The sequence below is a fragment of the Phlebotomus papatasi genome, chromosome 1, assembly GCF_024763615.1.
Source record: "Phlebotomus papatasi isolate M1 chromosome 1, Ppap_2.1, whole genome shotgun sequence".
In the NCBI taxonomy this organism is placed as follows: Eukaryota; Metazoa; Arthropoda; class Insecta; order Diptera; family Psychodidae; genus Phlebotomus; species Phlebotomus papatasi.
The window spans coordinates 67,945,900-67,973,178 of NC_077222.1; the positions used below are offsets into that span (position 1 = coordinate 67,945,900).

General features: G+C 36.7%; 5 protein-coding genes across 7 annotated transcripts; 4 read left to right on the plus strand and 1 right to left on the minus strand.

Moving 5' to 3' along the window:
• Window positions 1–73: 73 nt before the first annotated feature.
• Window positions 74–7,379, plus strand: LOC129798277 (chromatin-remodeling complex ATPase chain Iswi-like). Of its 2 annotated transcripts, none has more exons than XM_055841344.1 (3): window positions 74–245; window positions 599–2,209; window positions 5,824–7,379. In XM_055841344.1, the coding sequence occupies exons 1-3, from the start codon at window positions 195–197 to the stop codon at window positions 7,219–7,221; spliced, it is 3,060 nt and encodes a 1,019-aa protein (XP_055697319.1). In that variant the 5' UTR covers window positions 74–194; the 3' UTR covers window positions 7,222–7,379. The 2 variants fall into 2 exon arrangements, with proteins under 2 accessions (XP_055697319.1, XP_055697311.1); XM_055841336.1 differs by having other exon boundaries at window positions 88–245; window positions 563–2,209.
• A 2-nt stretch (window positions 7,380–7,381) lies between these two features.
• Window positions 7,382–7,896, plus strand: LOC129798291 (uncharacterized). Its single transcript, XM_055841355.1, has 2 exons — window positions 7,382–7,625; window positions 7,682–7,896. The coding sequence occupies exons 1-2, from the start codon at window positions 7,455–7,457 to the stop codon at window positions 7,829–7,831; spliced, it is 321 nt and encodes a 106-aa protein (XP_055697330.1). The 5' UTR covers window positions 7,382–7,454; the 3' UTR covers window positions 7,832–7,896.
• A 199-nt stretch (window positions 7,897–8,095) lies between these two features.
• On the plus strand, window positions 8,096–18,614 carry LOC129798299 (transcription initiation factor IIA subunit 1). Of its 2 annotated transcripts, XM_055841380.1 has the most exons (5): window positions 8,096–8,397; window positions 13,201–13,416; window positions 13,523–14,027; window positions 17,172–17,413; window positions 17,530–18,614. In XM_055841380.1, the coding sequence occupies exons 1-5, from the start codon at window positions 8,374–8,376 to the stop codon at window positions 17,635–17,637; spliced, it is 1,095 nt and encodes a 364-aa protein (XP_055697355.1). In that variant the 5' UTR covers window positions 8,096–8,373; the 3' UTR covers window positions 17,638–18,614. The 2 variants fall into 2 exon arrangements, with proteins under 2 accessions (XP_055697355.1, XP_055697343.1); XM_055841368.1 differs by having other exon boundaries at window positions 8,142–8,397; window positions 17,172–18,614.
• Window positions 18,615–21,410: 2,796 nt separating this feature from the next.
• LOC129798301 (DNA replication licensing factor Mcm2) lies at window positions 21,411–26,577 on the plus strand. Its single transcript, XM_055841396.1, has 3 exons — window positions 21,411–21,539; window positions 21,670–24,045; window positions 26,207–26,577. The coding sequence occupies exons 1-3, from the start codon at window positions 21,534–21,536 to the stop codon at window positions 26,492–26,494; spliced, it is 2,670 nt and encodes an 889-aa protein (XP_055697371.1). The 5' UTR covers window positions 21,411–21,533; the 3' UTR covers window positions 26,495–26,577.
• On the minus strand, window positions 26,505–27,250 carry LOC129798306 (zinc finger CCHC domain-containing protein 10-like). The gene is made up of 2 exons (XM_055841408.1): window positions 27,087–27,250; window positions 26,505–27,027 (listed from the first exon to the last, which is right to left on the minus strand). The coding sequence occupies exons 1-2, from the start codon at window positions 27,131–27,133 to the stop codon at window positions 26,640–26,642; spliced, it is 435 nt and encodes a 144-aa protein (XP_055697383.1). The 5' UTR covers window positions 27,134–27,250; the 3' UTR covers window positions 26,505–26,639.
• Between the last annotated feature and the right edge of the window lie 29 nt (window positions 27,251–27,279).

The window sequence follows — 27,279 nt, forward strand, 5'->3', positions numbered from 1 at the left end:
TGGATTTTCTCGCATAGAAGGACCTGCCATCTGGTGGGAGAAATATTTGAAAATTTTTGAAAATGAAATTGTCACCCTGCTTGTAGCTAACTTCACACCAGCAGCGTATTTCGTGAAGTGGCGGCACGATTGAGAAATATTTCAGCTTTTTAGTGATTTTCTCGGGGAAATATTGTGATAAGTGAGGTGTAAGGATGAGTAAAGAAGAGGAGACTGTGGATACTGGAGAAACCAATGATAATTCGGTGAGTAGTCTGTGGGAATACGTGGAAAATTCGAGACATTTGCATGCGTCGCTGACTGTCAAGGAAAATTTGTTTATGCACAATTTGCACTAAAATTCCAACGAATTTTCATATTTCACGGTTGGAGTAAGCAAAGAAATGCGCTCCTGGAGGGTTTGTCCAGGATTTGCATGGAAGAAATGGGGAGGAAATAGGGTATTTTCAGCAGATTAAAAAATTCAATAATGGCGTGGGGTGTCTTTGTCTTGAACTTTCTTGAAAGTTGGAAAATTGCAAATGCTTGGGATTTTTCGCGGTTTTAAGGCTTTTTCCGATAGAATCTTGGACTAATGGGAGTGCTGGGGATCTTCCAGAATGGCTCCACGTCGGACACGACATCGTCCAAGGGGAAGGAGACGGACTTTGACTGCAAAATCGAGACAGATCGTAGCAAGCGATTTGAGTATTTGCTGAAGCAGACGGAGATTTTTACCCATTTTATGACCAATACCGGCCCCAAAAGCCCCCTGAAGGTCAAAGCTGGTCGTCCGAAGAAATCTAAGCCAGCTCAAGCACCTGAACCAACTTCCTCCGATGTTGCTGACCATCGCCACCGGAAAACGGAGCAGGAGGAGGATGAAGAGCTCCTGGCTGAGGAAACAAAGAATCAGGAGATCTTTCGCTTTGAGGCTTCTCCGCACTATATCAAGCACGGTGAAATGAGGGATTATCAGATCCGTGGGTTGAATTGGATGATATCTCTCTATGAGAATGGAATCAATGGGATTCTGGCTGATGAAATGGGCTTGGGAAAGACTCTGCAAACCATTTCGCTTCTTGGCTATCTGAAACACTTCAAGAACAATCCTGGGCCTCATATTGTGATTGTGCCCAAATCCACGCTGCAGAACTGGATGAATGAGTTCAATCAGTGGTGTCCATCCCTGAGGGCTGTTTGCCTGATTGGTGATCAAGACACTCGGCACACTTTCATTCGAGAGGTTCTGATGCCCGGGGAATGGGATGTCTGCATAACATCCTACGAGATGTGCATCCGTGAGAAGAGTGTCTTCAAGAAGTTCAACTGGAGATACATGGTTATTGATGAGGCTCACAGAATCAAGAATGAAAAGTCCAAATTGTCTGAAATCCTTCGAGAATTCAAGACAGCCAATCGTCTTCTTCTCACCGGAACACCTCTGCAGAACAATCTCCATGAACTCTGGTCTCTGCTGAATTTCCTCCTTCCGGACGTCTTTAACAGTGCCGATGATTTCGATTCCTGGTTCAATACGAACCAATGCCTCGGGGATGATTCCCTTGTCAGCAGACTCCACGCTGTGCTCAAGCCCTTCCTACTCAGACGCCTGAAATCCGAGGTGGAGAAGAGACTGAAGCCCAAGAAGGAGGTGAAAATCTTTGTGGGTTTGTCCAAGATGCAGCGAGAATGGTACACAAAAGTCCTCATGAAGGACATAGATATTGTCAATGGGGCAGGAAAGATTGAGAAGATGCGTCTGCAAAACATTCTAATGCAGCTGCGAAAATGCACAAATCACCCCTATCTCTTCGATGGCGCTGAGCCTGGACCACCCTACACCACAGATGAGCATCTGGTGAATAATTGCGGCAAACTCACCATCATGGACAAGCTGCTGCCCAGGCTGCAAGAACAGGGCTCCAGGGTGCTGATTTTCAGCCAGATGACTAGAATGCTGGACATTCTGGAGGACTATTGCCTGTGGAAGCAGTATCAGTACTGCCGACTGGATGGTCAGACGCCCCATGAGGACAGAAATAGACAAATTCAGGAATACAATGCTGAGAATAGCACCAAATTCATCTTCATGCTGTCCACCAGGGCTGGAGGATTGGGCATCAATCTTGCCACGGCTGATGTCGTCATCATCTACGACTCTGACTGGAATCCCCAAATGGATCTCCAGGCTATGGATCGTGCTCACAGAATTGGTCAGAAGAAGCAGGTAAGATTCATGTTTAAATGCCTTTTAGGTGGGATCTTTCTTATATTTCACACATATTGCAATCAGTTAAAAAAAAAGTTGGTCTTGGAACAGAAGAGAAGCACGAACTGTAATGTCCTAAATTTTAAAACCTCTTCTGGAAAATACGAAATACAATTTCTATTCGATTTCTTCAAAGTAGAATTTTTCAAATTTAATTTATTTTCCAAAGTTCTTAAATACAAAATATCGAGTTATGGAAGTTTAAGGTTTTACTTGTTTTTTGTAAGATAAAAAAAACTAGATATTAATAATAACTTAACTAAATATTAAAAAGGGAAACGCTATTTGTGTTTCACCTATTCACAGCGAACAGACTGGGATTTTCTACATGGTCATTGCTTTTTTACACGTGGAAAAAATATTCAAAAAATTGCGGCACTAAACCAAATTTTGCATCAATTTGATGTTTTCTGACACAATATTTTTTAAAAAGAAAATGATTTATTAGTAAAATTTGCCAAATCGAAACACCTCGAATCAAGACCAAAAAGCAATTGACCAGTCAATTTCTTTTTGCTCTTTGCTCAAGGCACTTATAATCGGAACATTTTTACTAATATATGATCTTCTTTTTAAAGAATATTGTCTTATAATGACCAGCGCACAATAACTTTTGTTTGTAAACATGTTTTTAAAATTTTCCATGAGTATGAGCGAGATGACTAGATCTAGATATCACTCACTCTCATTGAAATGTCAAAAATATGTTTACTAAACAAAAGGTATTGTGCGTTGGGCGTAAGGCGTAAAAAATAACAAATTAGTGCTGAAATTGGTTTGGTGCTGCAATTTTTTGATTATTTTTTTAAACGTGTAAAAAAGCAATGACCATGTAGAAAAGCCCAGTCTTTTCGCTGTGATTTTGTCTCTTATGATACTAAGGCTAGCCAAGAAAAAACATTTTTTTTATAAAAAATAATCATTCTTATAGATAATTATTGCAAAAAGGGCGTTATTTAGCTTTTTTCAGAGAAACAGACTTTTTCAGACTTAACAAAGTCCGTCCTGATTTGTCAAAATTTTCAAGTGCTTTTAGTTTATGTTTTTTTTATATCTTTGAAACAATATTTTTGTTCTCCAACTCTTTAAAAAGGAATTAGGGACATATGAGGTCTTTGCAATCCAAACTTTAGAGGAAAGTTTAAATAGTTTGAATGTATCATCCTTTGAATTTCAATTTTTTTTTTATTTCCCAAAGAAAAAAATCTATTCTATAAATTTTATTTAATATTAACCATTTTTTTATTAACTTCGATTTAAAAAATACGTTTTTCGTATAAAAATTAAAATTTTCAAAGGTTAGCACATACAAAAGCAAGGCCACTTTCCCCTATCCGTAATAAATAGAAACATTTTTACGTTCCTTATAACCCTAAGTATTTCTAGATTTCTAGAATAATTTCGACATTTATAGAAAACATAGAAAGTGTCCGGACTCCGGAATTCTTTAATGCGTTTACTAACATGTCCTCGAGTCTATTAAACGCTACGCATTTTAGAATAATTTTGATATTTCTAAAAAAAAAAATATCTCTACGTTTCTAGAAATTTTCTTATGTTTCCAGAGGCCTCATTTTTGAAACTCTTTTGAAATTGTCTCGCACTCCCCGCAGGTTCTTGAGTACGTATAACGAGCACTTTATGTTATAAAGAAGTAATTACAAGAAGGATTTGGATATGCGGGGTGTACGTGTGCGAGTCAATTTCTCTCTGCCACTAAAAAGCTCGAGGGGGCGAGTGAGAGTTTCAAAAATTGGCCCTCAGAAAGGCTTTCGTGTTCTTTTAAAGCACAATTCAGCATTTCTAGGACTCTTTCCGCATTCATAGAAATATTACGTTTCTACAAATATTTCTGTATTCCTAAAAACGTTCCTACGTTTTTAATTGTTTCCACATGCTTCAAATTCGTTACAATCCAATAATACAGTGCCCGCTTTGTGTTATTCGGATGATTAAGAGACAATATGACAGATGACCGCTTCGGTTATCCGGATGGACTTTTTGGATTTTATTCAACGTTTCGAAAATATAATACAGTGCCCGCCTCTGCCCGCTCTCTAATCCGGATCGGCGTAATCCGGACGAGTTCTCGATGGTTACATTTAAAATAATTATGAGGTTATGTATGCCTGTGTGTTCAGCAATGAAAATGAATTATCTTGTGAAGTTTTTGTTTAATGAATGAAGTCTAATAGCATAGAATTCTCTAATTATGTCTTTTTAATCTTCTTTAAAACTTTTATTACTAATTCTACAAAAAATCTAATTCTACAAATAAATCGAAACGTTGAACAAATTCAAAAAATCTATCCGGGTAACGAAGCGGACATCTGTCATATTGTCTCCCAATCATCCGGATTACAAAGTGGGCACTACAAGTTTTTTTTGTAGAATTAGTATAAAAGTTTTAATGAAGATTAAAAATACATAATTAGTGAATTCTATTATGCTATTATACTTCATTTATTAAACAAAAACCATCACAAGATAATTCATTTTTATTGCTGAACATGCATACATAACCTCAAAATTATTTTAAATGTAGCTGTCGAGAACTCGTCGGATTACACCGATCCGGATTAGAGAGCAGCCACTACAGTAGACTCCCTCTCAATCGGCTCTTTTTCAATCGGGCGCAAAATTTTGTTGACAATTTTCACGTTAGATTTATAAGCAAATTTGTTCAAATTCGCTGTATTTAGTCTTGTTTTATCTTGATTCATTATATTTGAGCGCTTTTTGTGGAATTTACAGTGATTTTGATGCCCAAATCTATCGATAATTTAGATGACATTTTGCCCCATATGCCCGATTGAGAGAGAGTCTACTGTAGTACATTTTTCCCAGCAAGCGCCGAATGCTAATCGATTTCAATCCAGCTGAAAACGCTGAAAACATTTTCAGCTGAATTCTGCTAGCCTCAAAACGACACTCGCGAGGCAGTGTCATTTCCATTTGGTTAGCACTTTTTGTTGAAGAACTGCTGACCGACTCAGCAAAAATATACTGAAAACTCTGTTTTCAAGCAAGCACAGTTTTCAGCTAACTGTTTGCTAAGTTAAACCATTATCTAAACAGTAATTTTCTAACTGAATATATTGATTCTTCTAAATAATGAAAAAATCGGCCTAATTAGCTTTTTAACACTTTTAAAACATTTATTTAATCAGTAATATCAGCTATGATGCCTGATAGAGGGAAGTGGGGCAGTTTTGAAATTGAAATTTTAAACCTATTTTTAAATAAAATTAAGCCTTTACGTGATATAATTTAGCTGCACAGATTGAGAACCTAAATTACATTATGATATGACTCATTTCTATTTAAAATGTGAGAAAAATCCCAATTTCAAAAGTGCCCCACTTTCAAAGGTGTCTCACTTTCCCCTATCAATTTAATCAATATAAAAATAGACATTATTCTGCATCCCTGAATCATTCAACAAATCCAAAATTAATTTTTAAAAATTTTTTTTTGCTATAACTCACGTAAGAATCCCATCTATAAGCTAAAACAAGCTTTTCACTGGTTTTTCCAATCATAAAATAACAAAAAAATATCCAACGTTCTAGGTTCGCGTTTTCCGCTTTATCACCGAGAATACTGTTGAGGAGAAGATTGTGGAGCGTGCTGAAGTGAAACTCCGTCTGGACAAGCTTGTCATTCAGCAAGGACGCTTGGTGGACAATAAATCCAGCCAGTTGAATAAGGATGAGATGCTCAATATGATCCGTTTTGGAGCGAATCATGTGTTTGCCTCCAAAGATTCCGAGATTACGGAAGAAGATATTGATACGATCCTGGAGCGTGGAGAAGCCAAGACGGCTGAACAGAAAGTGAAGTTGGAGGAGCTGGGTGAGAGTTCCCTGCGAAACTTTACAATGGACACAGGGACTGAGAGTTCGGTGTATCAGTTCGAGGGTGAGGATTATCGGGAGAAGCAGAAGGCGATGACAATGGGAAATTGGATTGAACCACCGAAGCGCGAGAGGAAGGCTAATTATGCTGTTGATGCGTACTTCAGGGAGGCTCTGAGGGTGTCTGAACCGAAGGCACCAAAGGCACCGAGACCGCCAAAGCAACCAATTGTCCAAGACTTTCAATTCTTCCCGCCAAGATTATTTGAGATTCTCGATCAGGAGATTTACTACTTCCGCAAGACGCTGAACTATAAGGTTCCCAAGAATCCAGAATTGGGTCCAGAGGCTGCAAAGGTACAGCGAGAGGAACAGCGGAAGATTGATGATGCTGAGCCACTGACGGAAGAGGAAGTGGTTGAAAAGGAATCTCTCCTGACGCAGGGCTTCACCAATTGGACTAAGCGCGATTTCAATCAATTCATCAAGGCCAATGAGAAGTATGGACGAGATGATATTGATAATATTGCCAAGGATGTCGAAGGGAAGACTCCGGAGGAAGTTGTGGAGTACAGTACGGTGTTCTGGGAACGGTGTCATGAGCTGCAGGACATTGAGCGGATCATGGCTCAGATTGAGCGTGGAGAAGCTAAGATTCAGCGCAGGGCGAGCATCAAGAAGGCTCTAGATGGGAAGATGTCACGCTACAGAGCACCCTTCCATCAGCTACGCATCTCCTATGGGAACAACAAGGGGAAGAACTATACGGAGGAGGAGGATCGATTCCTGGTGTGCATGCTGCACAAATTGGGCTTTGACAAGGAGAATGTGTACGAAGAACTGAGATTTGCAGTGCGTTCTGCTCCACAGTTCCGCTTTGACTGGTTCCTCAAGTCCCGGACAGCATCTGAGCTCCAGAGACGATGTAACACACTCATCACGCTCATTGAGAGGGAGAATCAAGAGTTGGAGGAGAAGGAACGTCTGGAGAAGAAGAAGAAAACCAGCAAGGGTGGAAACTCTTCCCAATCTAGTTCCGGACAACCTAAGTCTGGGCAAAAGAGGAAGGCAGACGTGGCGGGAAATGACAAGGGCAAGAAAAAGAGGCGATAAACATCTCAGACACTCGACATTCAACTTAGGCCGTAGGCTATCAAGTATTTTAATTGTAATTTTGCAAAATGTGTGTGCATTTTATGTGTAATTCCATTTTTGGAGCCCCCATGTAGTTGACCGGGAATTCTGAAATAAAATTTAATTGGAATCCGCTAGATGGCTTTGTGTTGACATAACCTATAAAAAGCTTTGCGTGTTTTGGTTTTTCTTGGTGAAAATTTTTCTAAAAAATGCGGCTTTCATTTGCGTGCTTCTTCAAAAAGACAGTCAATGGACACATCTTCAGGGGGAAGAATCGCCTGGTGAAACCTGTGTCCAAGCAAGCAATGATCAGGCTGAGAGCTGAATATGATCTTCAGGAACAAAACATGCTCTACCTCCGGCATCCCTATTTGACTATTGTAAGAGGAATAATAATAAATAAGGAATCTGTGAATGAAGAGATTGTATTTTGCAGGAAGAATCTTTTGGACATACTAAAGAATTGGGAAAACCAGAGGCGAAAATGGCAAGATGGAAAGATTACGATTTGGAGCAAAGGAGGAAGCCTCACATCACCATTGAAGAGCGGCTATCTTGTCTCAAAATCAAGGATGCGTGGGATTAGGATATTGTAGCTGATCGAGCAGATCTATATCTAATAAACTCATAGAATTATTTAAATTTAGCAAATTTTGGTATTTTTCATGTCCGGACATCTTTGTGCAAAGTGGTGCCATCTATGAAATTCTCTTGGCAATTGGTAGTCATTTCCATGTCGATTTTCATGAAAAATTCAACAAAATATTCAGTTTGGAGGAAAATTTTCACTTGAAAAATCATAAAATAAATTGAAGAAAATTATCCAAGTAAAAAAGTTTAAGAATAAACCCGAGAAGAGTGGTTTTTGGTGAAATTGTACTTCCGTATGATGATGTGTGCGAGTGTGTGTGTGCGAAAACGCGATATATAAAGGCGATAGGAGTAGAGAAAATTGGCTTGCATTTTGTTGCGAGCCCACAGATTCTCTTTAGTCATTTTGCTATGTGCAGTGAGATTGGTGTGATCGGAAAAGTAAGCACGTCTGACTAAAAGGATAAATCTGCCAACGGCTCAAGAGATTCTGTCGGTGCTCCCTATTTATTGCGAAGCCCAATACAGTGGACAAAAATGGCTTTGAGTTTAACATCTGTGGTGAGTTTTATTCCACTTTGCAACCATTGAGAATTTTGAGAAAATGGGGCGCCCTCGCCAAGTGTCTGCCCAAATAAGGTCACAGATTGCGGGGTAAAACAAAGGGGCAGGAGGCCCCTATGTTTCGGCGAAAATTTCTCTTACACATCGAAGGGTTTTTTCCACGGGAAAGCCCCACTCAAGTGTGGGGCTTCTGCGAGAGCTAAAAAAAAGAGGGACTTTAATCGCGTATTTCACAATAACCTTGAGTGCACGTATTTTTACCTGACTCTCCACGAAGGTAGAAGAAAATTCAGCGCATTTGTCGCGCTGTGGGAGGTGGTGTTTGCACAAAATGTGCATGATTGATGCACTTGGAGGTCACTGGGGAATCTCCCGGCTTGTCCCCAAGGTCTACCCAAAACTCACAAAACACCCGGAAACCACGGAAAATCAGTGAATATTTTATTGGAAATGTATGGTCGGTCGGTTTTCCGGAACAATATCTTTGTGGCTAGGACTTACCATCCGTCCTGAGAAACTCTGGTACAGCAGTCATATTCAACAAATTAAAATTTTTCCTGTTAAGCTCTCACCGCAAATGTGGCAGTGATAACGCTGGTAATTGGCAGAAAATGATTTTCATACGAAAAACCAAACTATAAACAAGAGGTTTATCAACTGACAAAAAAAGTTCTTTTTCATATTACAAAAAATACTAAGGCTAAAATTCATAAAAGGAATCTCAGGATTCTGATATTACTGCATACAGTTCGTTAGATTACATTAGAAAAAAGAAATAATAGAATAGGGTCGAAGGAACACCTCTTCGACAGGGAACCCCAATTGACACTTTTATCAAAAATCATGCAATTTATTTAATGTATCTGGTAAAATGCAAGTAATATGATGTTTTTCTGTAATCTACTTATTTTTCTTGTAAAAAGAGATGTTTAAGTTTCACATCCTAAATCGGTACTAAAAGTGTCAAGTTTGCAATAATTGCCAATTTTTAAAGGTAATTATCTATAGCTTTTTGTGGATTATAGGTTTATTATGTTCAATTTAAAAGTACTTTACCTGGTATTACTCAAAAATCTTCATCTAAACTCGTTAAAGAGACCGATTAACTTTTGTAATTTAGAACAGCATAATAATATTGTTACGATTCTCAGGTAGGGTAAAACCTTCCGATCCCTTCTTATTATCCTCAATTGACTCCGACCGAAACACAAGGATTCTTATTCCAAACTTACTTCACTTAATATATTTTTCATCATTTTCTGGGGGCCGGGTGGGCCAAAACATAAAGAAGATCTAATTTCCTGTAGGCCGAATGGGACACTTTAAAGACAAGAGGTAAAAGGGTGCTTCCTAGAAGATCATCCTCGGACAAATCGTGGTAGATGTTTTAGAGATCGTCTACGGATGTACTGGAGTAGACCTCGAGAGTTTTGACTTTTAAAACTCAAAAACTGATGACCATGTCACATATAAGATTAATTAAGATTAATTACTTTGTGAACTGCGAGAATACCAAAAAGATAGGAAATGTTTTATATTGCAGTTTTCGCGTTTCGCTCGAAAACTGACCGAATCACAGTTGGCACGCATGGAAAATTGCTGGAATTGCCTGTAATACGATTCAGAAAGCAACTAATACGAACAGTAATATCTTACTCATCGTATTACTCCACTAGATTGTACTCTTTCTAACACACGTTATTTTCCATTTGAAATTTTGCATACTGTATACCTCTCTCCGCCTTTTCTTAATATTAATATTAATCTTATATGTGACACCGCGGTCAGGCTTTTCACTGATCATGGAAATTAATTTTTTCACTCCCTAGCACTGTACTTCATCACTAAACACACTATTCACTACAGAGTTCTTGGCCAAAAAGGTCATCCTGTACTTAAGAACTGTTCACCAAATTTTATTTACACTCTAGAGTCATAGAGAAAAAAGAAGAAACACATGCATTGAGGAAACTCGATTTGTACATTTTTTTCAATTTTTGAAGTCGTTTCACTTTCTACTTAAAAATGTTCTAGCACATCCTCTCCGTAATATTAGGGCCTTAACAGACTTCAAGATTAGCCGAGAGACATTAAGCCGTCTCATACTCGAAATCATAGTTAAACTACATTTCTATCATTTTCCTCTAAGCCATCTCTCGGTTTAAGTCCTATGTGTGCCAAGAACCTTACTCTCCTTACTCTAAAGCGGTCTTCAGACTAGAGGTTTAGCCCAATTTTAGAAGGTCTCAAAATCTTAAAAACAACCAATTAATTTGCTTCTTTAGAATCCAATAGATTATTTGGCTTTTATAATACAATTCTAATCAACATTTTATGAAAATTCTTGATAGATAAGAAGTTAGAGAAATTAAGCCATATAGCTAAGCCTTAGGTCTGAAGCCCGTATATGATCTGGTCTGTCAACTTTCCTTTTTACTGTATTTTTTTCTTTAAATATTTAATTTTTTTTCAATATTCTGCTATCATTCCCAGTTTCTTGTTTTATTATGAATATTACCTAACTAGAAGATAAGGGAAACCTGATCAATATGAGATTGTGAGAATTGCTCCAGGAGATTTGTATAAGAGTCAAATATTTTGATTTTTTTTAATAAAAGTAAAAAAACAATAAAAAAAAGGTACAGTTACATTTTCAGTAATTAAATCACACGTATTCTAATGCTATGGTCCGGTCAATCTGTCAAAACTGGTATTATGCTTTGAATATTCTTAACTCCGAAAGTTTTGTCTATAATGCAAATATTGTCCCTTCAAAATCTTTGAAATTGCCATATTGCCCCAGCCGCTTAAGAGAAGGTTAAGGGTGTCTACACATTGTAAGCATTTTTTGTCAAAAATTGCTCTTTTGAAGGAAATCGTCCGCACTGTTGTAGGTAGAAACGTCAAAAATGGGATTTTTGGCGAAAATTGCTCCCAATGTGTAGAGGCTTTAAGATTCGACCTTGAAAACCAGTATTAGGAAAATCATGGGTAATTTCCTAGGGGTATGAGCATAGTATCCATCCACACAACATAATAAATATTAATATTCGATCGTATTTGGTAGAGACTTACAATGCTAAAAACCTTTTCTTGGAGTAAGCTCTTCATGACTACAAATGAAATACAATGGCTTTTGTGATTATCTAATCTATTAAATCAATACCTTTCCTACAATTCAATATCAGTTTTAATTATAGCACCTGAAGAAGGTACCTCAACTAAGAATATTTATATTCTTTTCTTTTTACATTTTTACATTTCTTTACATTAGTAATTAGATATGCGATGCCTCTTTTGTTTTCACGTCTTACAGATTCGTCTCCCAGTCTTACAATTGAAAACGAAGTGTTTCCCATTCTATATTTTTATTTCTGTTAATTTTTTTTCATTTATCCAAATTTTTATTATAAATTTAGTTTTTAAAAATAACAAAAAAAAATGAATCAGAAGTAGACGAAGAAAAAATCCTTTTCGTATAGATCTGTCTAAAATGGTGAATGGTTAATGTCAAATTAATTTTAATACAGTTGTTGAAAAACAAATACAGATTTATTTTTCTCTTAACTAAACAAACTGTTTGGTTTTAATTTTTTGCAATGGAAATAAATATTTGCAAATGCAAGTATATACTTCTGTGGAAGACTTTGTTTTGGGATGGAGGCGATAAATACGAAAATATTGCAATAAAATTTCTGAATGAGGTTTATTTTATTATGAAAATCGCGGAAATTGAATTAACAATCTTAATGAGAATTGTTTATAACTTTGATAATTTCCTTATTAACTCTTCCAAGAATTTTACGTCTTCTAGAAACATGGAGAATTTTGTTTTTTTTTTACATTGATAAACCCCTTGAAAGGTTTCACACGAGGCATATAATTTGTGTGGGGGTCAGTGGACGAAAAAGTCCCTCTGCTTTTTACCCTTGTTCTACTCCACAATAAAAGATTAATGAGGGAGTTTCTGAGCCGCCTCTTGGTGCCCCACTGGCGTCTTCTCTTCATTTATTGACTTCTTGTATTTCTGTGCCTGAATCAATAATACGTGCGATATCTAGGCCTATACTGTGCCTAATTATCGCGACGATTAGTAACATTAGTCATCTAGTATTAGGCGCCAAAAATTCTCTGCTTTTTTTGGTTTGGATTTACTGAGGAGATTTGTTGAGTGCATAATTTCCGTCGCAATTTATCATGTGGAATTTAAATTTGCTGTAATTGCTGATTGCTTTTGCATTTATTGCAATAATTGTTTGGGTTTTGAGCTCATTGGCTTTCCGATTGGGATTCCTTCGGAAGTTTTCTTATGTTCTTCTCTTTCTCTTACTCTTCTCTTTTTGTTTCTGTGCAATCTGTGGAATTTCAGGCACTTTTGTCCAACACTTGATAAGAGAATTCTATTTGTAGGTTTTTCAATTTTAATTGATTTTTGTAATGAGAAGTGCCGTTTTGAAAGATCGGAAATGGCAAAGAGGGGGTAAAATTTTTGGGTTTTGGTTTCATTCACCAACCAATTTATATGCAGGTTATCTTTGTGTTCAAATGGGAAGGGAATAAAGTGAATAGAAAATGTTGTTTAGATTCTAATGAAGTCACAAATAATGGAATTTTATTCTCTAATTTTACTTTCTTTGAATGGCAAAAATGTAAAAGAGAAAAATATATCAGCGATACGTATTATAAGAAAGAATGTAGTGTGGAGAAAATAGTTTTAAAAATCAGACGTGAATTGTTTCAGCTGAAATTCAATTAAATATTTTAATTGACCAAAGTGTGTGATTAATTTCTGGCTTCTAGCTAAAGCTGTACAATACGGTGATTGATGATGTGATTAGCGGTGTAAGGGATGCTTTTTTGGATGAAGGAGTTGATGAGCAGGTGCTGCAGGAGCTCAAACAAATCTGGACAAATAAATTGCTAGCAAGTAGAGCAGTTGAAGTAGTTCCGGACAATCCGGATCCTCAACCACCGCCCAATGTGGCCAATTCCACAAAATCCGGATCAAATTCGAAGGTTAGAAATTAATGTTAAGGCCTTCATTATGTTAAAATCCGAAGAATCGGACTTTAGCGTATTAATAAAAATAAGGAAGTTTTCATAGAAACTTCCTATTTTGCAGTCAAATCACAAAAATGTTCAGTCAAATGGGACAAAGTCCAAGGCTTCGAGGCCATCTCAGCAGCAGCAGCAGCAGCAGCAACAACAGCAACAATTAACTCAGATCAAAGAGGAGAATGGAAGTCCACCAGCGACGACTCTGAGTCAGACTTTCAGTAGTCAGAATGGCAGTAATGCCGGAGGACCTCAGAAGGCACCAGTAGCCCCCACAACAACAACAACAGCAGCAGCACCCCAGCCACAGCAGACGACGACATCTGTGGTGGCTGGACTGGATCCCAACAAACTAATTCCCGTGCAGATAACGCTGCCGGCTCAAGCGGGTGTTGCCAATTCGGAGCCACGTGTGCTCACAATTCACATGCCGGCATCGGCTCTGCAGGAGAATCAGTTGCATCAGATGCTCAATGGACCCATCATATCCTCCATCATGAGCCTCCCTCCCCAGATTGCGTCCTCAGTATTGCAGCAGCATGTCAATTCCACGCTTCAGAATCAGTCCATGGGTGAGTTTCTTCACATTATTTTTTTTTTATTTTTTTAAATTTATTTCAATAACAAAGAGTTTTCAAGGTCTGGATATTTTGGAAAAATTTTTAATTCTTTAATTCTAGACACAATATACTATTATGCATTTTTTGAAATTCATTAATATTTTACACATTTTTTTTTGAGACATGAATATTAAAAAAAAAGGTTGAGACAATGATGATTTACCATTTTAAATCCAATGGATATTAATATTTATAGAGCAAATATTGCAAACGTATTTAATTAAAATATTAAGAAAAAAATTGTGAATTTAATTCGATACATACAAAGTTTGTCATATTAAAGCAAATTAAAAAAAAAATTAGCATACACTGAAAAAAATATTTTGTAAAATTGTTCGTAAATATTTGTGAAATCCTATGGAGGACTTACGAAATGCTCGTGAATCGTATAACCCACAAACAAGTTCGTAAAATTTTGTACTTTTTTCACAAATATTGATCGTAAAATGATCATTTGACGAACATTTTTTGTACTTTTACAAACATTTGTTCGTAAATGTTCGTAAACACACAAAAAAATGTTCGTAAAATTTTGTCATTTGGTCGTATTTGTTCGTAATGTTTTGTTTGTCTGGCAAAAAATTACGAACAAATACAAACAAATGACAAAATTTCACGAACATTTTTTCGTGTGTTTACGAACATTTACGAACAAATGTTTGTAAAAGTACAAAAAATGTTCGTCAAATGATCATTTTACGAACAATCATTTTTTATTAGGATTAGATTTTGCAAAATTACTGCAAATGATTGTTATTTAGAAATACAAGTCCTTCAGGAACTGTTTTAAACCTCTAGTCTAGTAGTCTTGAAGACCACATAAGACTCAAGGTCTAATAAGGTCATATATGCAATAAAAAAATAAAATTCAAATTCGGCATTGTATAGTCGGTGTTTTAACTTATTCGCAATTTTATTATTATAATGACGTAGGAATAATCCAAGAGACCATTTGATGCAAAAACATTTCGAATAAATGTGGTTTAATATCATTTTCATCATTTTATTACTTTTTAGCCCGGTCTTTAAACTTGAGGTTAACCTCTACTGGCTTGTTGAGAACTTATGTAAGTTCACAATAAGCCAAATTTTTAAAATAATTTTGACTATGATAAAAGCAAAAATATTTTAGAATATAAAAATTCGCAACACTTGTTTTATTTTTTTTAGAAATTAGAGGAAAGGATGATGGTAATCCTACAATCTGTATAACGTTTTAGATATTCACGCTTAATTGTCTAATTAGCGATTTGAACGGACATTAATCTTAAGGTTTAGGCATATGGGTTAACTGCTTATCATATAGGCAAGATTTTCCTTTGTGTAAGGGTACTAGGCTCAGGCTGCTCCTCGAGAATTTAGTCTGTAAAATTTAGCAATAAAGATTTATTCCAAACCAAGATTTATCGAATTTTAAAAGCAAAATACTCTCGAGGATCAGCCTAGGTCTATTTGGGCTTTGAGAATACTAGACCTTCGGGAACTGAGTTAAATTTCTAATTTAATATGGGCTTAAGTCGTAAGCTTTAGCCATATATCTTAACTTCTCTCATTTCTTATTAATTGGGATCTTTGGAAGAAATTTAACTTTGAATTAGATATTAAGGACGAATGATCCATAATATTATTAATATTTTGACGGACAATTTCTTTTTATAAACATTACGCGGTTTTCAGACTACAATCTAACCCTTAGATTCTGAATTCTTAAATATCAAGCAAGCGGAGAAGCGAATAGCTGCCTTATGGAACCAAAACCTGTCTTAAAATTCTTGTAGAGCCTCTTAAGCCAGTTAAAAGTATACGCCACTTTGTTTTTAGTAGTCTCAGCCAGTGACGAAAAAAAATGATTCTCTTATTAGAGGAACCACTGTATATAATTTATGAGTTTAACGCTTTCGTCTTTTTTTTGGGACTCTGAGTTTCCAAAAGAAAATACGGATATTCTGGGAAAAACATTTTTTTTAACTATTAAGAATCGATAAAAATCGGATTCTTGTGGATGATTACGAATTATAAGGATATCCAAACCTAGGATATTTTTTGTAAGAGCTCGATTAATTCTCGAGCTGAGATATTTTTGATCAAAAATCGTGAAATTGGCTTGGTGCATCATATGCTGCGGTCCTCAGAGAGTTAAAAATTTAATTGTTTTATTTTATGTCAAAATCTAAACCATTTCGTTAACCCTTTATGGACGATTGCAACACCGGTGTCCCATAAAGAATATAATTTTTCCTGAATACCTACCTAAAGTTATTTTTTCATATTGGAAATTGATTTTAATTATTTTTTATACTTCCAATTTTTTTTAAGCAAAACCGTTTTGAAACAAAAAACTACAATACTCAAACATAAGATTTTTCGTTCGTTTGATAAGTGAAAATTATCAGTCATTAGTATCGTCAGAGAATTTATTTAAATTTTTTGCTATTTTTGTCCCTATCGTTCTTAGAGACAAAAAATATATGCACCAAAACAGACTCAATTGAACTTCCCAAGGTTAGATGTAAGACTTGTCATTGATTATGTTTCTCAGTTTAATTTTTATTGTTGATGTTCAGTCGGTAAAAACTGTCTCGTCGGTAAAGGATTAAAGTGTGAAGAAGCCTTTGGAATGTTAAAAAATGACGGTATATTGTTCTAAAAAAATATATATAAAAAATTTCATACTGAAAGCTTCAGTTTAAAATTGTTATAAGGCACGTAAGCAATTTCAAGCTTATCAGTAAGGCTCTTTTATCTGGGTGTTGTAATTTTTTAAATTTATTTCCATGTTTATTTTAAATGATTTTAGTTTTTAAATTTAGAAGTTTTTTTTTCTTGGTAAAATTTTTTTTCTTAAAAAATAGATAATAATAATATTTATGAGATACTTGACACTCTGTAAATTTAAAGGCTTTTTGCAATGAAGTGAACATTAAATGCCAGTGATAATGCATCGTTAAGAGACATTTATTTATTTATTTTTGTGGTCAGTCAATTAATCTTTTTGTAGAAGAAAGACAACAGAAAGCAAGTGTCATTGACACTAAAATATCTTCCTGAAAATGTGCATCATGTCCAAAAATGGCTTTTCTTTCTTGAATCGTACAGGGTCAATATCGATACAGAAACAGCTCGACGGAGCTGCGGATACTTCGGATGAGGATGGGAGTGATGTGAGTGATGATGACAACATGGATGGAGATGATGATGATCCAGACAATGATCCGGACGACGCCGATGGTGAAGGAGGAGCTGAAGAGGAACCGCTGAATAGCGAGGACGATGTCACAGATGAAGATGCCTCCGATCTCTTCGACACTGACAATGTTGTCGTGTGTCAGTATGATAAGGTAAGCACGGGAAGTTTGATATGGGCTCTAGTAGGGAACACCTGTCCGGAAATTAAGTTGGGCAAAAGTAAATTAAATTTGGTATGTGTGTTTTTCTTTCTCTTTCTATTTCGCAGATTACGAGATCGCGGAACAAGTGGAAGTTTTACCTGAAAGACGGTATTATGAATATTGGGGGGAAGGATTATGTTTTTCAGAAGTCCAATGGGGATGCTGAATGGTAGAATTTTTGAGTGGTAAATTTATCTTGCTCATTTCCTTCTTTCCAAATTTAACACAATTTTTTTGGTTATAGCTTTTTCCCTCAAGAATCAATTTATTTCTTCGAAATGAGCAAGATTTGTTTTTTTTCCTTGAAAAGAAATGTGAATAGATTTTTCCTTAATGTATTTTTAGAGAAAATTTAAAATATAAGTGTTCTCTGTTTTTTTTTTTCTTTTAGTTTGTACAGCAGCAGAAAATATTTAGAGAATATTGTTTTCTATGAAAGAGCGCAAAATAATTTGTTTATTCTTTTTGGGAATCACTGATTTTTTTTTAGCAATAACTAATTAATATGAGTAACAACACAACGTCAAAATAATACAATCAACCGTTTTTATTAGTGGATAAATTTATGAAAGAAGACAAAATCAACTAAAAGAGAGTGTCTTCAGAAATATTCTCTACAAAGTTGACATAAAAGTGCGATTAAATGAAATAATCACAACTTTAAGTATAACAATGTACATTAAAAAAAACAAAGGCTAAGTAGAGGTCCTTAGGATTTTTTGCTTTTGGAAGGGACCGAGAGGGAACATTTTGGTCTTTAAGAAAAATTACTTGTATAAAATACTGATATCGCCTGAGATGAGAAAAGGAAAATACTAATAACTTATCAAAAAGAAAAATCCTCATCTCCAAAAAAAAATGCTATGTAAAAATTCTCAAAGGGATTACTAGAAAATTAATGTCTACATAATGTTAGTAATTTATCAGGTGGTAAAATATATAATTACACGTATTAACCAGAATGCGATGAAAAGACGTGCAGCTCAGTTTTTTTTTCTTTTTCAAGATTTTGTGCGAAAGTTATTTGTGAGAAGATGAATATAAAAAAAACGGCCAAGAACGTTTAACACACATTTTTGTAAAGAGAAATAATATCTGTAGAAATATTTTAAAAAATATATATTGAAATATATGCTGCGATATATAGAAAGTGTTCTTTTTATTGAAGGCTCCAGAACTTACAGTAGACTCTCGCAAATTCGGCTCTTTTAAGATCGGGCTACTTTTTAATTCGGGCAGCGGTTACATTTGAAAACAGTTTGTTGTCATTTTTCAAGTTTGATTATGATTATGAAATGAATCAAATATCCTCAAATTTGGCATGGTTTGTCTTAGTTTTGATGTGATTTTGCATTATTGAGGGATTTTCATGCAATTTACGTTATATATGAGTGTGTAATCTTAATATGTGTATGCAGATAAATAAGAAATCGTTGCATTTCAAAAAGTTTGTCGCCCGAATTTCTGTCTAATTCGGCTTACATTACGGTCCCATATGCCCGAATTTGAGAGAGTCTACTGTATTTAAAAAGTTGGAATGTGAGGTTGTAGTCGACATAACCTCTTCAAAGGGGTATTTAAACTCATATTGAACAAGAGTTCATGATTATCCAAAAAGGAGTAGGGTGGAATCACCAGTTCTCGCCAGTGCCCCACTTCTCGCCACTTACATTGAAATCGCTATTTTTCGCAATTTATGAAATAAATGAGTCACAATTTTTTTGTATTGTTTCTACTTCTACGCATAGAATCGAAAAATAATAATTATTCGTTTTGGATTCACGATTTTGATCACTTTTTAGAGCAATATTTTAAGCAAGTGCATCAAATCCAACATCTCTTACCAAATGTACTAAGTGTCGTCAAATTTTCATCAGGCCAAAAATACCTATTTGGGTAAATAATTTGTCTATTGAATATTTAATTGCACTTGTGGAATACATAAAATTTGTATTTAGTCAATTAATATTTCATTTTATATTATTTTTGTATAAAAATGAGGCATGGCGAGAAGTGGTAATATTCTGGAATTGATTTTACCACCTGTCGCCATATCTTTTCAATAGGTGACGCTAACTTCACTTCGTACATTCTCAGTTGTCAAATCTGCATTGTTTACTTTCTGCAAAAGCCCCATAATTTGATTTCTCAAATAAAAGTGAAGAAAAATCATTTAAAGAGTAATAATAAAATAATCACAAGGAAAGAGAAATGGTGAATGTATTCTTTTCATAGCATTGCCTAAAATAACAGAGTGTGGTTCTTTTCAAGTGGGTGGCGAGAAGTGGTTACAAATTTTACAAAACTGGCGAAAAGTGGTAAAAAGTGGCGACGAAATGGTTATTTTTGCATTATTAATAAAAATCAGTTTTTTAAGTAGTCCAGCGTTATGTTCTAGGATTATTGTTTTCACGTATCTAGAGCCAATACATCTAAGTAACTTTGTGTCAAATTTGACTTATCTTGTAACAAGGATTCAAAAGTTATGATTAAATGAATTTAATTTTTTCCTAAACATGGCGGCGATAGCCGGTTATTCCACCCTAATTATTTTTACAAATTCGTTATTTTTATGAGATTGAGCTTGATTTTAGTAAAAAAAATTGAGGTTAGATACAGTAGACTCTCGCAAATTCGGCTCTTTTAAGATCGGGCTACTTTTTAATTCGGGCGGCAGTTAAATTAAAAAAAAATGTTTGTTGTTATTTTTCAAGTTTGATTATGATTATCAAATGAAGCAAATATGCTCAAATTTGGCATGGTTTGTCTTAGTTTTGATGTGATTTTGCATTATTGAGGGATTTTCATGCAATTTACGTTATATATGAGTGTGTAATCTTAATATGTGTATGCAGATAAATAAGAAATCGTTGCATTTCAAAAAGTTTGTCGCCCGCATTTCTGTGGAATTCGGCTGACATTTCGGTTCCATATGCCCGAATTTGAGAGAGTCTACTGTATTCATTTTAACCCATTCCTTACCATGGTATTATACATCATACGCAAATTGAGTTATTTTAGATGATTTATTTCTGGGCAATTGATATTAAAATTGCTGTCGGGAATGGATTTTTAATTACTTTAGTCCTTCAATTACTTAGGAAAAATAGTCCGACAGAGATGGGAATACATTTTGTTGTTCTTTTCTCGCTTCGCGGAAAGTCATGGAAAATTTTTGCTCAAAATGGCGGACAAGGGGTAATTCATAATCAATCAGATTGGCTCGGGTTCCCAAAAAAAATGTATGGGTTCCCCGGGTTTCCTGAAAAAAATGTATGGGTTCCCCAGCCAGATTGGGTCCAGTTCCCCGAAATGAGTTACCCCTCGATGGCGGATGGAAAATACGACATCCCGTCGAATTTGTTTAAATTGGCCTTCATCCTCTTCCCTCATTTGAATGCTGATTACCAATTTGTTTTATTGGATAGTTACTCTACCTAAATCAATAGACTTTTTAATGAATTAATGCACAGAATTTAAATTCAGTGACCGTTAAGACGTGTGTTTGACAGAGGCTCCCCGCGCTTCCATAATAGGTAAAAAATTAATCTTTTCAAAAAATTCATCTATTAATCTGTAAGAAACTAATCCCAAAATTTGAACATTCTATTTCAAGTATTTCTGGTACATTGACTGAATGGGTTAAAATGTTAAGAAGGTTAAGAATGATTTTAGAAAAAAAAAGATCGTAAAATATTTACAAGATTAAAAGCAACACTCCTTAAAAAGAAGTTAAGTAAAATTGAATTCTTATTGAAAATATTACTTAAGACTTTGACGCTTTCATGCAACTATGCCGAAATTTGATACAGTGACCCGAGTGACCCGATAATAATAAATTACGACAATTGCTGATCTAAACGACGATTTATTAGGTAAAGGCAGTTTTTATGAATAACACCTTTTTCAAATTTCTTCAAGTCCGCCAAATTCCGCTAGAGGCGCTGATGTTAGAAAACGCGTCATTTTTACGCGGGAAATCCTGTGAGAGCATTTGTGTGTTTCTGTTTGTGTTTTCTTACAAAATATCTTAATTTCTCGTATATTCTCGAGAGAAAACTTTTAAAATATGTCTGTAAGTATCTTCTGCAATTTTTTAGTCTTCTTAGTAATAGATATTCCATAGAAGATTGTATTTTCTTGATGATATTGTCATATTAGCATGATTCAAAGTAACTTAACCTCATTTTGATGGGGACTTCTAGCAAAACACCGATTCCCCCATACCTCCAACTCCCAGCGATGTGGATAATGAGGATCAAAGGGAGATAAGAGAGGCACTGGAGTCTCCAGTGGGAGAGTTTGAGAATGCTGAAGAACTCTTGGGAGACATGACGGTGCATGAGGACGAAGATGAAGAGGGAGAAGAACTGTTTGGAGACAACATGGAGAATGATTACCGGCCAATTCCTGAGCTCGATCGCTACGATGAAGCTGTCCTGGACGATGAGGATGACTACAGTGTGATTTCAGCGAGCGAACGTAGGGCAGCTGAGGAGGAAATGCGCCGTCGTGATCGAGCTCTTGGGATCGTAAGGGATGACCGGGAGCTTCTGTACGATCGCAGCGATGATGAGGATGATATCCCAAGGGCCAAACGCCGAGCAGCGGAAAAAGCTGCCATGGGAGGAGAACTGGAGGACGAAGAGATGGTGGAGTCTATTGAAAATCTCGAGGACACCAAAGGGCACTCCACAAAGGAATGGGTATCGATGCTGGCACCCCGAACTGAGATCACAAATCGATTCAAGAATTTTCTTAGGACTTTTGTTGATGACAATGGACATTTGAGATACAGAGAACGGATCAAGAGAATGTGTGAGCAGAATCAATCGAGCTTTACTGTGTCTTATCCGGATTTGGTAAATAAGGAGCACGTGCTGGCTTACTTTTTGCCCGAGGCTCCTTTTCAGATGTTTGAGATCTTCGATAAGGTTGCCAAAGACATGGTCCTGAGTATCTATCCTACTTATGAAAGAGTTACCAATGAGATCCATGTGAGGATCTCAGATCTGCCGCTGGTGGAAGAATTAAGAACCTTCCGGAAGTTGCATTTAAATCAACTGGTCAGAACTTTGGGAGTAGTTACTGCGACGACAGGTGTTCTTCCGCAGCTTTCAGTGATAAAGTACGATTGCGTTAAATGTGGCTATATTCTTGGGCCATTTGTCCAGTCGCAGAATTCAGAAGTCAAGCCAGGATCGTGCCCGGAATGTCAGAGTTCTGGACCGTTTTCCATCAACATGGAACAAACTCTTTACCGGAATTATCAGAAAATTACTCTACACGAGAGTCCAGGAAGAATTCCCGCCGGAAGGATTCCCAGGAGCAAGGATTGTATCCTCTTGGCGGATTTGTGTGACTCCTGCAAACCAGGAGATGAAATTGAAGTCACTGGAATTTATACAAATAACTACGATGGATCTCTAAATACTGACCAGGGATTCCCAGTTTTTGCCACCGTGATCCTGGTCAATCACATTGTGGTGAAGGATTCAAAGCAAGTTGTTCAGTCTCTGACCGATGAGGATATCATGGTCATTCAGAAGCTCAGCAAAGATCCCAAAATTGGTGATCGCATCGTGGCCAGTATTGCTCCATCAATTTATGGGCATGACTTTATCAAGAGGAGCCTGGCTCTGGCTCTCTTTGGTGGTGAGGCAAAAAATGCCGGGGAGAAGCACAAGATCAGAGGAGACATCAATGTCCTGATTTGCGGTGATCCAGGAACAGCAAAATCCCAATTTCTGAAATATGTCGAGAAAATCGCACCACGAGCTGTCTTCACCACTGGCCAGGGTGCTTCGGCTGTTGGTCTAACAGCCTACGTCAGACGCAATCCCACATCCAGGGAATGGACTCTGGAAGCAGGAGCTCTCGTGCTGGCTGACCAGGGAGTCTGCCTGATTGATGAGTTCGACAAGATGAACGATCAAGATCGTACCTCCATTCACGAGGCTATGGAGCAGCAATCCATCTCAATCTCCAAAGTCGGCATTGTGACCTCCCTTCAAGCTCGCTGCGCCGTTATTGCAGCTGCCAATCCCATCGGGGGGCGCTATGACTCCAGTATGACCTTCACGGAAAATGTGAATCTCTCAGAGCCAATTCTTTCCCGTTTTGATGTTCTCTGTGTCGTCAAGGATGAATTTGATCCCATCCAGGATCAGCATCTGGCCAGATTTGTCGTTCATTCACACATCAAGCACCATCCAACAATGGAGGATGGTCTCCAGGAGACTCAGCAATCCCAGAACACAGAAAATCTCGATGAGATTCCGCAGGAACTGCTGAAAAAATATCTCGTTTATGCGAAAGAAAATGTCCATCCGAAGCTCACGAATATGGATCAGGACAAAATTGCCAAGATGTACGCTCAGCTGCGACAGGAATCTCTGGCTACTGGAAGTCTTCCGATAACAGTGAGGCACATTGAGAGCGTCATCCGAATGTCGGAGGCGCATGCAAAAATGCACTTAAGGGATTCTGTTCAGGAGATTGACGTCAACATGGCCATCCGGATGATGCTGGAAGGATTCATTGAGGCTCAGAAGTTCAGTGTGATGAAAAAGATGAGAGCTGTGAGTATATTTTTTTTAACTCTTTCGTCTCCTTTGGGACTCTGGGTACCCATGGAAAAAATAATTTTTTTAGACTATCTAGAATCGATAAAAAATCCGATTCTTCTGGATGATTACAAACTATAAGGATGTCCAAATCTAGGATATTTTTTGCAGGATCCTGATTAACTCCTGAGCTTAGATATTCTTGGTCAAAAATCGTGAATTTTCGATTTTCTGCTTCCTTGCAGATAGGGGAAAGCCTCATAATTTTGGACAGTTTCTAAATATGGACACTTTGAGGGTAAAATTGGACACTAAAAATAAATTGAATAACATTATGATTATTCCAATATCTGATGAATAATGAATTCTATCTAAATATTTGTTCTTTTTAGAAGATTTTAAAACTAAAAACGTTAAATTTTGAATATGATTTAAGTTGAAATTGCTTTGTTGAAAATTCAATGTGAGCAATTGCTTACGAGAAATATGACAGAACTTCGTGTTTACTTCAGTCTTATTTAGTTATGGTAAACCACTAACATTCTTTCTTCGCTGTTTTTCAGTGATATTGTTAAATATTCATTGAATATTGTGTTGATTCACTCTAACGGTGATTTGTACATTTCATCTGAAGTCAGATTTGCCTTATGAATTATGTTTTTCGTGTGAAAAATGAGCAATTTTCTACGAGGTTCACCGGTGAGCTGATGGGGCTTATTTTGGGCAGGTGTTTTTCTCTCGAAATTTCGTGAAGTTTCAGGTTTTGTGATGGCTAGATTGTATGAATGACTGAAAAAACAAAGGAGTATCATCTCTATGAACGAGATGTAGTGAGAAAAGCATTAAAAGGCTCCCGGAAAGCCAGGGAATGCGCGAATCCATGCGTACTTGGAGTACCGAAGTCAAGTCACTTTAATGAATGATATAGCAAATTTCCGGGCTTTTTGTGACATTCTACGGTTCCCTTACATAAACAGAAAGAGGACTTGGTAAGATAGGTTCTTGAAATGGAGAACAATGGGCATCCTGTTGAGGCGGATTAGCTCTCCAAATTTACAGCCAAGTTGTCCAAAATTATAACCAAGTTGACCAAAATAAGAGTCAAATTCACCTCTACATATCAATTAATTTTTAAAAGTATTAAAATTAATTTTAGTAAAACAAAGGCGATAAATAGTTTGCCGAGTTTCTAAACAATCCTTCTGAAGAGAAAGTAATGGAAAAAAGTCAATTAGTATTGAAAATATTGCACTTCAAACCTGGAACATCGATGCTTATAAGCAGACTGTCCAAAATTGTGAGCATTTACCCTATTGTGACTTTTTTGATATTTCTAGACCTGAATAAGGAAAAACCTCTCGGGGCCAATAAGTATGATAACTAACAATTACAGATTGCATAAATTCAAGAACAATTTTTTCTTAAATTAAAAAAAAAAAACTTGTTCAAACTTTATGGGTACTCTCGTCCACAAAAATCTAGAGGTCAAATGTAAGGTTATCCCGCCAATGCCCGCCATTTGCTTTTTGACACCAACCTTGCAAGAAAATTCCAAGCGGAAGCGAAATTTTTGCCAATATGACCGATAATTTTGATATTTGGCAGTGCGGCCCAGCAGCGAAATGCTTTCAGGGAAGTTTTTCCTATTCTTCCTGATTTTGGTGAATTCTGATTGTCCAGGGAGTGTCTTTTATGCTTTTGAGAAAGCTTAATGTGTCTACAATAACATCGTGTTGAAAGAAATGTGTTTTAAAGTGTTATGTGTAAAAATTATTATGAGGAATCTGTTGGCAAGCAGGAGCTGGGTGTCTTTTTTAGCACTTCCTGGACATCCCACAAGATACTGGTCAATAATTCACCTTGTTTTAGTTATCAACATTGTAAAGGAGTCATTTGACACGCAAAAATAATTCACAAAATTGATATTATTGGCTCTTGGAAAATTGAAGTTTGTCTCCTTTTCGTTCTTTTGGAGACGAGAGTACCCATGAGTTTTCCAATTTCCCAGAGGTGGAAAAAATTCTTTCTCTACAAAAGTATCATATTTGACCACTAAGACTTACAATAAAGTGAGTTTTACTGAAATTCGTTCGCTGGATATGTTGTGGTCCGGAAAGAGTTAACACTAAACATTCCAGCTTCATCAAATTTTTAATTAATACTTTCTCCTCAACAGACCTTCCAGAAATATTTGTCATTCCAAAAGGACAACGCCGAGCTGCTTTTCTTCATCCTGAGGCAGCTATCGCTGGATCAATTGATGTATGTGAGATGCAAGGAGGGACCTACAGCTACCCACATAGAGATTATGGAGCGAGATCTGATGGAAAGGGCCAAGCAGATCAACATCTACAGCGTCAAGTCCTTCTACGACAGCCCTCTATTCCGCAACAATGGCTATACCTACGATCCACGGAGAAAAGTGATTGTTCAGGTGGTTCCGGAAGCTGCTGTGGCTCAGTAAAAAGTCCCAATTTTCTGTCCACATTTACTTTTTGATTATTTTTTTTCCACAAATAAATTTTTCAATGAGGTTTCTTACGTCTATATACAGCAATATTTTTAATTAAATTAGCCAAGGGGAATAAAAAGGGGTCATACAGAACATCTTATTTGCCAGGGCTCGAAGAAGAGTCCGATGACGATGAATCCGTCGAAGAAGATGACGAAGAGTCACTCTCGCTGTCAGAAGTATCGCTGGAGCTAGAGCTGCTGCTGCTACTGCTACTACTATCGCTATCAGATGAATCTGATTCAGAGTCACTCGAAGATGAAGAGGAATCACTTGATTTCCGTCTCTGAATTTTTGCTTTGGGTTCACTCGAACTTCCTCCGGCTTTCTGCTCAATTTCGCTGATTTTCTTCTTCAGCTGCTGCGTCCTGGATGTTCGATGGGTGTACTTTCGCTTGGATTTGCATTCGTAGCTCCAGTGTCCATACTCGAGACACTTCTGGCAACGGGCCCCATTTGGGAACGCGGCAGCTAGTTTTTCCGCCCTGAAGATGTAAACAAAGTGAGATAAAATGGTAGAAAAAAGTACTTTGCATAATCTTACCTCTTTTTCTGGGCCAGCTTATGAGCACTAACCCCTGCCAGGGTCATGTCGGGAGATTCTGGCGCGTCGGAAGGTATTTTTTGTCACGAAAAGTGCCCCTTTTGCTGAGAAAAATCACAAAAACGTAGAAATAGGGTTATGTTGTGACGCAGACGTTTTAAGATTTTTTCCGCTAGAGGCGTAGGTGTCGATC

What these genes read in the sequence shown, in the direction of transcription:
- LOC129798277 (XM_055841336.1), top strand. Translation starts at nt 195, where the DNA reads ATGAGTAAAGAAGAGGAGACTGTGGATACTGGAGAAACCAATGATAAT. An exon ending in GAGAAACCAATGATAATTCG is followed by an intron (nt 246 to 562) that starts GTGAGTAGTCTG and finishes TTTTTCCGATAG; the next exon opens with AATCTTGGACTAATGGGAGT. An exon ending in GAATTGGTCAGAAGAAGCAG is followed by an intron (nt 2,210 to 5,823) that starts GTAAGATTCATG and finishes CCAACGTTCTAG; the next exon opens with GTTCGCGTTTTCCGCTTTAT.
- LOC129798291 (XM_055841355.1), top strand. Translation starts at nt 7,455, where the DNA reads ATGCGGCTTTCATTTGCGTGCTTCTTCAAAAAGACAGTCAATGGACAC. An exon ending in GGCATCCCTATTTGACTATT is followed by an intron (nt 7,626 to 7,681) that starts GTAAGAGGAATA and finishes TGTATTTTGCAG; the next exon opens with GAAGAATCTTTTGGACATAC.
- LOC129798299 (XM_055841368.1), top strand. Translation starts at nt 8,374, where the DNA reads ATGGCTTTGAGTTTAACATCTGTG. An exon ending in CTTTGAGTTTAACATCTGTG is followed by an intron (nt 8,398 to 13,200) that starts GTGAGTTTTATT and finishes TCTGGCTTCTAG; the next exon opens with CTAAAGCTGTACAATACGGT. An exon ending in AATCCGGATCAAATTCGAAG is followed by an intron (nt 13,417 to 13,522) that starts GTTAGAAATTAA and finishes CCTATTTTGCAG; the next exon opens with TCAAATCACAAAAATGTTCA.
- LOC129798301 (XM_055841396.1), top strand. An exon ending in TGATGAAAAAGATGAGAGCT is followed by an intron (nt 24,046 to 26,206) that starts GTGAGTATATTT and finishes TCTCCTCAACAG; the next exon opens with ACCTTCCAGAAATATTTGTC.
- LOC129798306 (XM_055841408.1), bottom strand. Translation starts at nt 27,133, where the DNA reads ATGACCCTGGCAGGGGTTAGTGCTCATAAGCTGGCCCAGAAAAAGAG. An exon ending in AAGCTGGCCCAGAAAAAGAG is followed by an intron (nt 27,028 to 27,086) that starts GTAAGATTATGC and finishes TTACATCTTCAG; the next exon opens with GGCGGAAAAACTAGCTGCCG.